This window comes from Protomyctophum parallelum (assembly GCF_964188405.1).
Source record: "Protomyctophum parallelum genome assembly, chromosome: 6".
Lineage (NCBI taxonomy): Eukaryota > Metazoa > Chordata > Actinopteri > Myctophiformes > Myctophidae > Protomyctophum > Protomyctophum parallelum.
Window position 1 is genome coordinate 24,913,201 of NC_139701.1, and position 14,131 is coordinate 24,927,331.

Below are 14,131 nucleotides of genomic sequence, written 5' to 3' on the forward strand. Positions count from 1 at the left end.
GAGGGAGTGAGAGAGAGAGAGCATGACAGATTTTAATCTAAAAAGTGGAATCATGTAGATCTCATGGGAACGATGTGGTTCTAATGTGAATCTCAGACATCATGTGACCAGCCTGAGACGTCATCTATGACATATCTATGACATATGACTCCAAGTTTGAATTGCAAAACCTAATAATTAATAATAAGTTAGCCTAGTAGCATTGCCCGCAAGAAATTGGCCTAACAATTCGCAAGATCATCTCTATAAACACACACAGACAGCGAGACACACAAACCAATACAGACAGCTAGCCTCCTGCAGAACCACGCCATACAATGCATGTAAACTAGGCACTATGTACTCTTGTCATGCTCTAACTAACCATTCCTTCTCCATCAACCCCTCCCCTCCCTTTCGTGCGCGCAGCCCATGGTCAAACCGTCCCCCTGGGGCAGTCACCAGGGGAGTGGCTGGAGTTCTGGGGGTATGTCCTGGGGCCGGGACCACCGCCGAGGCGGAGGAGGTATGGGCATGCCCGGCTCGGTGAGTCACGTCTCGCCCATGAAGAAACCCTTCTCGAGCAACGTCATTGCGCCTCCCAAGTTTCCCCGCTCTGCAGGATCGCTGGGCCCCAAGTCGTGGATCGAGGAGAACATGTTTCGCACAGACGGCAACAGTAACACACTGCTGCCTCTTCAGGTACATATATACAGCACGTATCTGTGTTTTGGGCTGATGTGTGTGTTGTGGTTTTATGTGCCTCTGCATGTCTGTTGTTTGTGGGTGGATGTGGGAGTGTAGGTGGTGTAGATGTGCTTGGTGGGTGAATAAGCGTTAAATCATGTGTGTGTTTTCACACCATGAGAAACGGTGGGTTTTAATGTTGGAACGACAGCTAGACACAGGATTACTGAATAATGTCCTAAATGAGATATTGGATCAAGAGAGTGTGAGATGAGATAGTTTTGGAGAGAACTTGATAAAGCACAGGGAGAGAGAGAATGACTGAGAGAGAAATAGGAAGACAAGATGGGTGGATTAAGGCTTTGAATGGGTGCTTCTGTTGCCATTTTGTAGCGATAGAAAGGCAGCAAACATCTCTGTAATGCAGACAGCAAGAAGATGAGAGGCTGCTGAGAGCATTGATTCTTTTGAAATATCAGAATTACAGGTCCATTTGGTTAAATTTATACACTCTCTGATTGACAGATGGTTAGATTGACACTGATGATTTTACTGTGTAGTACTTAATCAATTCCAACAATTTACATTTCAGTGAGCTGAGTGTGGTTTGATTTTATTCCACTGTGCAGCCTTAATGAAAGGCGTTGTAAATGTGGGGTTTGATGTGATTTTTTTGCCTCCTCTCGCCCTTTCTGAGGCCATATGTAGCCACACCGTTGACGGTGTGAACGGTTATCATTTGTGTTAACTGCAGTTGACCTAGAATCAGAACTAGGACGTTAACTACGTTGACGTCAACAATTTAGCCGCTAGTAAACGCATTTTTCTCTTACTGTTCGATAATGTTGTGGTGAAGGTTAAAATATACTAGCTATAAACTATACTACCAAACTAAATTGATCATCCATAAATTCAGCCATTGCTGATTAATATTATGTGCCATACCTTGACCAAATTTCTAGTTTTGCACTGTAAATTACAATATTTGATTACAACTCAATACATTCAGCAAAGCACCTCAATTATTAATGAAGGCGCTTTACTGAGTTCCACGTCGGTATTTTACAGGGTACCATTTGTCTGGTGAGAGCTAGTGTCGAAGTGTCCTTAAGCAAGACGCTGAACCCCTAATTGGTCCCGATGTGAAGGTTGATGCCTTGCAATCTGGCATGGTTTCCTCTGCCATCGGTGTGTGAATGGTTGAATGTAATGCACAATCTCTGTAAAGCACTTTGGATAAAAAGCGCTATATAAATGCACCATTTACCATTTAACCTGAATAGCCTGTAATCCAACATGTGATTACATGTAATTGAGGGTCTATAGGTGACAACAACTGTAGTCTTCTATGAATACATGTGAATCTGGAAATGTACTGTCGTGTCGTGACTGTCGTCTTACTCGTCTCTCCTCAGCTGTCTGGCAGTAGTACATATTCAGATGTTCAGTACATATAATTTGGAGCAGCCTTTTGTTGACTCTCCGAAAGCTTTCCCACTGCAGGGCCTAAAACAAATAACTGAATACCTATGTCATTAAGCCCTCCCACCCCATCGATTTGGCCATTCTGAACACTGTTATAAAACCATGCCGACTGGGCACGATTCAAAGCACAAACGTGCGCAAATGGAATTGGAATTCAGTTGGAGTGTGCTTAACAAGCGTTCGATGGTGCAGTGGTAAACAAGGCTAATATAACACTATATTTAACAGGTAAGCTGCTACATCTATTTCAGGTCTCTAGCTTGTTGAGGACCGATCACACCTCATTTAATTATGCAGTCAGGTGTGACCTTTCTCAGTCAGATGTTGGAGACAGTGAACAGGCCTAATAACAGACATTAAAGCCCCCATCTAGACAATTTTACTCCCCGTTTTTCTCCCCTAATTTTCTCTACAAACCATTTAAAGTTGTGGTTTGAAATCGTCCATCACACCGCTATAAGGCGAGTAGGCAACCCAGGTAGGCTACTGTAGGTTAATTCACATGAAAGCAATGTCAATTGAAAGTGAAAGAAAAAGAAAAAGAGAGCCCAGCGACATCTGATAGACTTCAGAGGCAGGAAATGTTTCTTCTTTGTCTTTACATTATAAAATCCTCCTCTTGGCTGTCTGTCGAAGTGTCCTTGAGCAAGATACTGAACCCCAAACTGCTCCTGATGAGCAGGTTGGTGCCTCGCATTGTTTCCTTCGCCATCGGTGTATGTGAATGCAGGGTGAATGTGAACTTTGTGAAGTAACGCACGTAACACTCTTTGAAGGGTCAGAAAGACTAGAAAGGCGACATATGAATGCAGTCCATTTACTACCACCAGTAGAGCATCGATTTGACAGCAAATAGTCACAGTGTTACTATTCCACTGGACTATGAAAGTGATTGATTCTATCTATGGTGATTCTGGAATTAATGTATAGTACATGGGCACTGGAAACATTTAACAGCTGAAAAATGCCAAATGCATAGCCCATCTGGAAACTCACAACAGTGGTTAAAGGCCAGTATGAGTCTGACCTACCATATATAGACCATTGAAGGTGTTTAATTGGGATATGATGAATAAATTATACAAAAATGTGTTGTTTTACATCAAACCATTCATATAGTTGATGCCAATGGCTTAGGCTTTATTCACGGTAAAGAAAATATATATACACTTTATCGCATCGTCATTAACATTAATGTTACAGAACCTGCCTGAATAATTGCATAATTGCATCATACCCCATACCTTACAGTTCTGAAATGAATGAATAAATTGCAGTAATTGCTTTGAAAAGGGGTTTGCTGTCATGTCCAGTATACCATGAGTCATACTTCATTATTTTCAGTGAGGAAAGAGGAGACTTCTTGTCGTGGGGTCCATTTTGGACATGCTCTCTCTCCTTCCTCTCTGTTCTGGGTTCTGTAAGACTTGTCTCAGTTTACAACAATTCACATTCTCTTAACAGATTAAACTAGTTAATCAAATCACTGTGTCAGTTAGTAAAGTAAACTAGAAATGCATATCAAAGAGACAAGCGGACTTAAATGGACTCGCATGTTTTTCCACTTTCACACCATTTTAAAGGAGAATTCCATGCTAGAATGCTTTCTTATCTTTCTTATCTTTCTTACCTTTCTTTGTAGTTGTTATGTCCCCACCAAAGAGGTCCAGGTGTTTTCTTGTGCAAAAACTACTTATTGGCTATTTTCCCTACCATAAGCCCTCAATGAATTGCATTGCATTGAATGGGAATTGAATGGGGCTATGGGGTGTTATGCTAGTTCGCTTATTTCCATCGAAAGAAGTAGTAAAGTGTGCCGCTTGGGATATTATTTACATTATGAAGAGAGGATATATACAAAGAAATTATAAATTTGAGCGATGGAAATAAGCGAATTAGCACAACACCCCATAGCCCCATTCAATTCCCATTCAATTCAATGCAATTCATTTAGGGCTTATGGTAGGGGAAATAGCCAATAAGGAGCTTTTGCACAAAATAACACCTGGACCTCTTTGGTGGGGACGTAACAACTACAAAGAAAGGTAAGAAAGCCTTCTAGTATGGAATTCTCCTTTAAAGGGCAAAAACACATAAAGCAATGGAAACAATGACCTATCTTGCTGATGATTTTGAGCCAGTAACAGGATATTAAAGTGATCGTCTAGTCTTGTGCTTCCAGTGACAGCATCAGTGTTCCACCAATTGCTTAATTTTCTCATAGCTTTTTCCAAAAGATGATTTGTTATTTCAAGCAACATATTTCATAACTACCTTCCGCAGCACATCTTTTCATAAATCAATAGTTAATTTATGGTATTAGGCTTAATTTAAGAGTTGCGGTAATTATCCCTAATACACACTATACTGTATTTCTGAAAATTAATATTAATGTATACTGCCATCTCTCAACTTAAGTCTTGCTGACAGCAGATCATGGACATGTGCCAGCAGCAGCAGTGTAAAATATGAGTGGTACCGATGTGATACTGTAAAGATAGACTGGAGAGCTGGTGTTCCTTTTCCCGGAAACTGGCCCGACTCCACAGATTGTTCATTTCCATAAACAGTGTCTGACCCAGAATTCCTCAGATTCCAGATTCTTTTCCTTCCTTCCTTTCTGTTTAATGTTGGCCAGCCAGTGACAGTCTCTCTGCTGTGTCATGTTTTACAACATCACCCAAAAACATAAATAGAGGGAGATAATGAAGCACAGAATACCTTTTACATTCTGGAGACAACATTCAGTAAGGCAATTCATTGAACAAATCCTAAATTAATACGTCACCAAATTACAATTACAGTATGCTTGATGAAATTAAGAAAATAGGTGTCCAGGACACTGTCAACAGCAAAAACTCTGTTAATAATGTTCCAAGAATGGCTTTCTACAGGCCCGGCGTTGGGTTATATGAGCTCATCAGTGGCCAATAAGACGAACCTCTCAGAGCTCTCTCACACACACTATAATCCATGTGTCTTGTATCCAGTCCATGTCCTCATTTGCTTCCAAAACACCACATTTTCCCAGAAACCTTTATTATTCAAAATAATTCCAGGTTAAACATTCTCATGCACTAACGAGGCACACGTCCAGGCGTACGCGTGGGGTACCATCACAGCTGAGTTCACATTTGCTGCGTACGATGCACAGTGTGTGTACGTTTGTAAAATGGAAAAAAAAAACATTTTCACGTGAAGTGTTCCTTTTAACCAGCATTCCCTCAGTGTTTAGGCATTCAGCTACCACACACTTTTATAGAACGCTGACCTTAAAATGGAAGTGAATATCCACTTTACGTGGACATAATCCAGTTTCTTTTTTTCCTAATGTCTATAACTTCCAGTAATACAACAACCGGGCCTGTTTCCTGCTATTAGCAGCTCAGACGGGTCTGTCTGGCTCAGAGTAACTCTGGATAGCTTGTTCTATCATCATAGCTGACAGTGCGGCAGACACAATGATGAACTGAGAAGCTTGACCTTTTTGGCACAAACAGCTAACGTGAAGCAGTACTGAACAATGTGGCTTGGAAGTTGGAACACCCGTAGCAACATCTACAATGACATAATGGCACTGAAATGAGGAATGCGTTGAGAAAAAAAGCGGACATCATCAATATTGAGTGGTTACCCCGGTGGTCGAGAGCCTAAACCAGAAATCTGTCCATATATAGTAAATGCACCAGTCTGAATGTAGCTCATGCCAAGCTCTCTCCCCTGTCCTCAGTTATTTCCCTATGCTTCTAATAACACATGTGAAAACATGGGGTTAACCACTTAAAGGCTCATAGGATGATTTTGTTTAATTTCTTCTACAGTTCAGGTTAAAAAACTACAACATGGTGTAAAAAAATAAAATAAAAAACAGCAGCCTGTAAGTACAGTAGTACACCGTGAGGTAAGCAACACAGCATCAGCTGATCAAATTGATAAAGGGTGTGTTAGATGTAGGTGTGCCATTGTGCATGGACACACCTGATGACTACTGGCTATGCTTATACACACTGGCACAACCCATGGCTCTGACCTACATCGAACACACCCATTATTCATTTGTTTAGCTGAATCTGTGTTGTTTGCTAGCCTGCTGTAGTTTTTAACCTGAACTGAAAAACAAACTACAAAATTGGCCTGGGTGGCTGTCTGGGCACCTTGGCTGGTAATCCAGTCTGGCAGTGTGCCGTGGGATCGACTACTGATCCCGACGGCCTTTACTGCGTGTCATGCCCCCATCTCTCGTCATTTCCTGTCAGCCTACTTTCATCTATCCCACTATCAATAAAAAGAAACAAAAAAAATCTTAAAAAAATAAAACAAATACAAAATTGCCCCTTTAAGCTCTATACATACTTTTGTAATGATGAATGGTGAAAATAACCAGTCTACAAGCTCACAATGCATCACAACACATTGTGAGCTTGTAGATCTGCTATTTTAGCTTTTGTATTTCTTATGTTTTAACATTTTTCTTAAGGACTTGGCCTAAATGGAATGCCCAAAACAGGGAGGCCATGGTGAAACAGCCTGCCTCCTCATGCTGTTCTCCACACTGGCCTTTCACCTTCCATCATGCTGTTGGGGCGTGAGGTAGATTAGGTTCCGTGGGAGTTTCCAACTTCCCAAAAACAGAACCATATGGGTCCACGATGATGGAGGCTCCGGGAGGTTTGCCTTATTGGCCACTGATGAGCTCATAACCTCCCGTCCCAACGCTGGGCCTGAATGCCATTCTTGGATTTGGTTTCCATTCTCTGGTTTTCTGGGAACCGGTGCAGAGGTGCTGGGGAATCCGTTGAACAGGCCACTAGTACTCAGATCGTTACTTATATAATATTAACAATACCACAATGGTGAATTTTCTGTTACAAATAAAAGCCCTTTATTCAAACATTAACAAAAGTAAATGTACTGGTCTCATACACACGCCTTTTGAAGATCTACAAGCTCACAACAATGTGATATGTGAGCTTCTAGATAGAAGAATAGGGCTTTCGTAACAATAATAACTAGAAAAAGTGCCCCTCGGGGCACAGGTCTCCACCAAACCAGGTCAGGTTGTGGCCTCCTGGTGGCGCTATAATAGGCCAATGTGAAAAGGGTGCCATTTCTACATACGCCTTTGATGTCAATTGGATGATTTGAGGCATTTTGTTACAACAATGTGTTTTGCAAAAATCCACCTGTTGGTGGTGCTATAACAGGCCAATGTGAAAAGGGTGAGATATATTCCTCAGACTAGTAAGAACACGTAAATTGCACGCTACGTTCATGATTTGAGGCTTTTTGTTCAAAACGGGCCAATCCTGCAAACTTTGAAAGCCAATAATAGCCAATTAGGATGGAATTTAAAATTTCGGACTGATCCGTGTTGAGCACATGACTATAGAGATACTGTGTAACGATTTGCGAGATTTTTGGATAGAATCTGGAGGAGTAATATAAAAAAAAATATTTTACAAAAGTCGGCCTCCTGGTGGCGCTATAAAAGGCAGATGTGAAAAATGCAGGTCAAAGGTTTGTCCTTGGCCTCTAGAGAGTGTGCATGCAACGTTTCATGCAGATCGGTGCAGTTATAGGTAAAACATGTGAAAAGCTGCCTCATGGTGGCGCTATAACCGTTCTGGAAAATGTGGGGAGGTTCATCGTTGGCATCCAGGGAGTGTGTGTGCAAAGTTTGGCATCGACCGGGTTAACGGTACCGGAGATTAGCTGGTAACGGACGAACGGACAGCAAAGTAGCTATAGTATAAATCAAGTGTAGTGGAGTAAAAAGTGGAATAGTTTCCTCTGAGATGCAATGGAGTAGAAGAAGAATAGTAAAGTAAAAGTACCGCAAAGTTGTACTTAATGTAATTACCTGAGTAAATGTACTTTCCATCACTGCCACTCATGAACATACCTTCATACCCCTAAAGTGAATAAAGACGGAAAGAATGTTAATCCAAACGTGTGCTACTCACACTCTTAAATGTTAAGCCAAATACACACGTACGCACGCACGCACGCGCACACACACACACACACACACACACACACACACACACACACACACACACACACACACACACACACACACACACACACACACACACACACACACACACACACACACACAGGCTTTAGTACCCTAAGCCAAATCACTAAAGCATGTTCAAAACATGATTCTCAGAATAATTAATAGTAGCTTACAGAGGGAATGTGTTTGTTTTTGCTGCTCAGTTTTCGCATTAACAGTAGAGCTGGCATGATACAAAATGTTTGGCGACGATAATTGAAAATGAATATGAATATCTAATTACATGTGAGTTGGGATGTTCAGTTCACAGAGTGTTTAGTGTTCTTTAACCACTTGATTGGTTGAGAGGAGTCCCTCTCTGTTGTGGAGAAAGCAATATGGACACTGGGGTTTCAGTGGTTAACATTGGTCGGCACCATGCACAAAAGGACTGGTGTGCATGGATCTTCTGTGAACTCTCCATGAACACAGTGAGAAAACATGGGTCTACTCTAACCTGAACGTCAACACACTGTGAACACATTCCCATGAAACTCAAATTCTGGATTCACAGATTTATATTCATCCCTCAATATGGACTTTCCTAATAAAAAATTAAGGTTGTGTTCCTCAGGCAAAGGCTTCAACAACTGTTTAACTGAAACACCACAAGGAACAAAAGTCACAGGAATAAAGTGAACCAATAGCGATAGCAAATTTGTGCCATTCTTAGCGACTTTTACGCCTGATTTGTACCTCATCAGGTGATGCGATGGCAGCTTGCGAGCTTGTAGATCTTCTGTATTCAGCACACGATGCCAGCACATGACCCCATATAACCTAAGCCTTAAAAGATCATAAACCTTTCTCCCACCTGGAAACAAGTCCCCAGTATTGTTTTTGTGTTATCCTTAGTTTTAGCCTTAAAAGTCTATACTGTACCAAGTGCTGTTTACATTTCTGACTAAAGTATTCAATCAATCAATTAATCAATCAATCTTTTCATTCTCAGGATCGTTCCAGAATGTACGACAGTCTGAACATGCACTCTCTGGAAAGCTCCCTGATCGACATCATGCGCGCCGAACAGGATCCCATGAAAGGTGAGACTCTTCTCTTTCTGTCTTCACTGTCCTCTGTTTTCAGGCGAGAGAGAGAGAGGCCTACTGTTAGATGAGCACAGTCTACTGAGAGAGAGGCCTACTGTTAGATGAGCACAGTCTACTGAGAGAGAGGCCTACTGTTAGATGAGCACAGTCTAGGGGCACTGGTTCTCAAAGTGGGGTCCAGGGACTCTCAGGTTCCCTGAGGCGGTCCTAAATTGACACCTACGAGTCTGTAACTCTGACGGTATCCAAATGGAGCCAAATGGACGGGGTCCATTTGGTTACCATTTGTACACTGTCAGAGTTAAGGTGGGGTCATTGAAATGTAAATGTTGACAACTGGTCTAGGGTCTATGGCTGGAAGCGCTTGCACCGACGCGGGGCCTCGGCGGGCCTGCAGGTCGGTGGAAGTATGTTTGTTATTCCACAGAGCGGCTTATGTCCCTCCTTGCTGAGAGCGTATTAATGCTGCCACCGCCTGCGTCTGTACATGACCTTCCCACGCTGATCCATGCCGGCTGCCGCTGCTTAACCTGGGCGGCACGCGGAGCCAAGAGGCCCCAAGTCCTCTCACAGGATAACCAGCAGCTTTAAATCAATCAATCAGCATGGGTATGGATGTCAACACACTGCTCTACTGAGAACTATAGGGCTGCAACCGTCTGTTTATTTTCTCAGAGATTATCGATTTACAATTTTTTAATTCATCGAATGATCGAGAAGCATGTTTCTTCTTTGATCATGAGTTTTATTGTATATCGACGAATGGATGTGGGGAAAAAAATCGAATCGATCTATTCTGAATCAACACTAAAGAGAATAAATACTTAATCATTCAACAGTGTTCCGCTGCAATCTACAGGCTTGTAGATTTCCTTTTTTGCTATTTTAAAGAAATCAAGAAAAAACCCTTTTTCCAACTAAATCAATTGTGATTTATTTAAATTGATTATCGATTATTTTATTTTATTCTCTGTTGCACTCATACTGTGAAAATCTGATTACCGGTAGTTATAATGTCTCTGATAAAACATTCTACCTGTGTTTAACGGCCCCGGCACTGAATGACACCTCCTTTCGATGGTAATTTACATTTACCTCCTGATACTGTAGATGTCTTTTTTTCAGGCCAATGTCAGGGCATTCCACATTTTGGTGGCAGAGTGCAATCTTCCCATGTTTGTTCTAAATTTGGGTGGTCTTATGTCTAACAGCAGATAGACGCTGTTATCTCTTTTTTTATATGCGTTTCCTTGTACGTACATACGACACCTATAGCCCCCTGCTTAAACCTGCGACATGACATCCAAACAAGAATCTCTCCAGATGAAATATGCAAGACTCTTAATGGTTTTCCTACGGGGGCCGGTGGCTCTGTGTGGCTGTCGGAACCAAACAAGGCGTATAAGGTGACAGCAACAGGCTCAGCTGCTAGACAGCAGAGGACAGGTGTTGGGTGGCACCGCCGGCCCCTTTAACTGACATGCTACCTGGCAGGATGGGCCCATTTCAATTGTATTCTGACGGATTAACAGTTTATTAGTTTGGGACAGGGCCTATAAATACCTCAGTGAGACATGTTCAGCTGTCAGTGGAAGTGCTGCAAGCTTTACTAGCCTATATGCAGTATGTAAACAATCCCCATTTGCTTTAGGCCTGCAACTATTGATTACCACATATTCTTGGTGATTATTCTACATTCTCTGTTATATCTACAAGATCAAAATGTGCCATTGTGACACATCATTGTGATCTTTAATGTTGATCTTCTATTGTCTCTGTTTTTATAAAAAAAAAAAAAAAAACGGTTAAATGAATGAGTTTGATGAACTGCTGTTTGTACTACATCCATTTATAGTACTTAAAAATGAAGGACTGCGCCTTACTGCTTAATGAGTGGCTGATTGTTATTATTTGTAATTATTATGATGAGGTTCTGGGAGTGTGTCAGCTGCTATTTCTCTCTAGGTAGAGTTTCTTGTTTTTATTGCTGGAGCAGATGGAGAGGACATGGGTCAGTGTGCACACAAGCAGAGAGAGTGGGGGAACGAGACTAATTTTAGACGCAATCACGCGTCCACACTCTGCGTGTGACAGCCAGGGGAGCCCAGCTCGGGAGGGTGGGTTCTTCCATTTATAGTCCGGTCTGGGCTAAGCTAACAGCGCACACAGGCTATCAGCTCTAAGCTAACAGCGCGTAATAAACCCGAGCTAAACCCGTGCATAAGAAATAGATTAGCCGGTTTGGCTAATGGAAAAGAATGGCCTGGCACGTTTTCAAGCGGCAAATGTGCGATTTGTGCATTTGAGGCATAGGCCTGACCTTTATGGAGCTGCCAGATGGTTGTGGTGTTTCATCAGCAGGCCAGATTGTGTTCCTGCAAAGCTCCTGTGCTTTATTAGAATATAAGAGCAGCAGAACATGGTGCCGTGTGTGTCTTGCCAACCGGCTTCTGCAGAGAGCAGGAGAGAAAATGCTTTGGGTTTATGCCTGGAGCTTGTCTTGCAGGAGGCTGCGTCTGCAGTGATGCCTTATGTTAAGCGTGTGTTTCCCTGGATGTGTTTGTGTGTTCAGGGTGGTCACATGATCACACACACACACACACACACACACACACACACACACGCACACACGCACACAGGCAGGCACAATTGGGTGTTAGGTTTGTGCTGTGTGAGGGTGCATAAGGGCCTCGCCCTGTCTACCCCATCTGCTCTCTGTCTCATCCTGTTTGTACTTGTGCGTGTGTGTGTGTGTGTGTGTGTGTGTGTGTGTGTGTGTGTGTGTGTGTGTGTGTGTGCGCGTGCATGTGCGTGTGTGTGTTCCTTCCTTCACATCAGGCCGTGTGGGATGTCCTCACCCCGGGGCTGACGGTCTGCTCATGCTCAATGGTAATTATCTTTCAGCACCGTGATGACTGTTCCACACACACACACACACACACACACACCCTCACACACACACACACACACACACACACACACACACTGTCCAACCGCATCAACCCTAACGTCCCTATGTACAATGTACAAGCTCACAACGCGGAAGTGTGAGCTTGTACATCGGCTATTTTTGGCAAACAGATTTGGTGTAGAGAGAAAAAAAGGATAGTCTACACCCCTGGGGGACTCTCTTTAACAACCTACACAAGTTCTCAGTCGCCACAACTGATTTCAGTTATTTTTATACAATTAAAAGGTCTTAGAATGGGTCAAACCAGCAGTATGTACATGTTCTATTGCTTGAATTGTAAATTGATGTTCAGAAGCGTCTTCCATTAAAACCCCAAATGGTCTCTGATATTTAAAAGATAGTTAAAAAGTTAAAAACTCAATCGCCAATATTTTTCCAACTGGTCGACTGTATGTAGAGCAGCTAGAACATATAAATAGGTAGAATCATAATACCTACAGTAAACATCAAAAATCTACATTGTGGCATGTGCTAATTGTTCAGGAAGCACAGCGCTAGCGTGAGGGACACCTTTCACACTGTTTCACAAATCACAGATTGGGACTTTGGGGCCTAACACAAAGAGATTCGTTTTTGCTTTAATCCCTGAGTATATAGCGTTTAGTGGTGATAATAGCGCCACGATATTACACCAGGATGGTTGTGGCGTATGGGAATACTTTTTTCCCGTTGTTCTGAATCCTCAATGTGAAGCTGCGGCTGCACTATGTCACATGCAGGATGTTATTCACTCTCTGTGAAAAGCAGATTGTCATTGTCCTCCAGCTCACCTTCACAAGCGCTGTGAAGAATTCCTCTGTAGTAGCGCTGTAGACCCCTTTTTTCACACACCACCGCCATGTTGGCGACAATAATCACCTTATATAACAATTTCGCAAGGCCAGGGATGATTCTTAGCATTTGATTCGACATGATTGGAGTGGAGCATTTATGACATCCAGGTGGTATTCAACATTATTATCGGTTTAGTTAATTATTGTTTAGATGAGTGGTTCTCACAAAGATTTTTGCTTCAATGCCCCATTTCACAGATTTCTAAATCCAGGCACTCCCTTTACCAGCTAGCATGATGCTACGAGTGAATGATAACCCACTGTTAGAAGAATATAACATTCCCAGTAAAAAATAGCAGAGAAAGACTTACAATTAGTGCCTCCTAAACAGATGTATTTAAAACTTAAAACTTAAGCTTAAAGCCGTAACAAGAGTGCAGTTTCGCTGTCAATGTGTTCAAAATAAAACAGCATAAAAGGCAAATAAGTATTTATTTCTGTTCGATAACAGTTGCGTTTAGTCAATTAGTTTCATGCAAAGTATATCAATGTTAAATCATTATTTTTTTTTTTTTTTTTTATCAGAACATTTTCCATTTTCCAAGTTCTGTAGTGTACCTCAATTCTCCCATATTTGAGAATCACTGGTATAGACCATAATGTACATTTAACCACTTAAAGTTTTAATTTAAGTTTAAGTGAACTCCGGTCAACCATATACGGTTTAAGTCTTAAACCGTATATGGTTGACCGGAGTCCCTCAGGGCTTTATACTAGTGTTCTGTTTTCTGTTATTGTGGGGAAAGCTTTCTATGAAATTAACCGATCTGATTGTCGATTTGCTATTTTCTGTGAAAGCTTTCCCAACGATACGGGTACTGGTTAATTTAACATACAGTTTAGGCAATTTAAGGTACAATTTATTTTTGTTTGACATAACATTGTGATGATGTGGTTGTCAACAAGGTGGCGGGTTCAGGGCTACATACAGTTACAGAATATCTGCAGGGTTTGAGTCTACTGTAGTCAGTATTATACAAACTGTAAAATACTGAGTGTTAATTTAAAGGTGTGATCTGATCCGAACGATTATGTCCTCCCCCGGGGTTTGGGGCCTAGCTGTCCTTGT

The 14,131-nt window shown here is 41.9% G+C and overlaps 1 protein-coding gene across 3 annotated transcripts in view; it reads left to right on the forward strand.

Annotated features, from left to right (window-relative positions):
* cpeb2 (cytoplasmic polyadenylation element binding protein 2) overlaps window positions 1-14,131 on the forward strand; it is a 32,371-nt gene that overhangs the window by 3,675 nt on the left and 14,565 nt on the right. For 2 of the 3 annotated variants that reach the window (XM_083767775.1, XM_083767776.1), the window contains exons 2-4: window positions 409-681; window positions 9,162-9,252; window positions 12,097-12,147. In XM_083767775.1, coding sequence (XP_083623901.1) covers window positions 409-681; window positions 9,162-9,252; window positions 12,097-12,147 — 415 coding nt within the window. The remainder of the gene's footprint in view (window positions 1-408; window positions 682-9,161; window positions 9,253-12,096; window positions 12,148-14,131) is intronic. The other variant, XM_083767777.1, reaches the window with a different exon arrangement.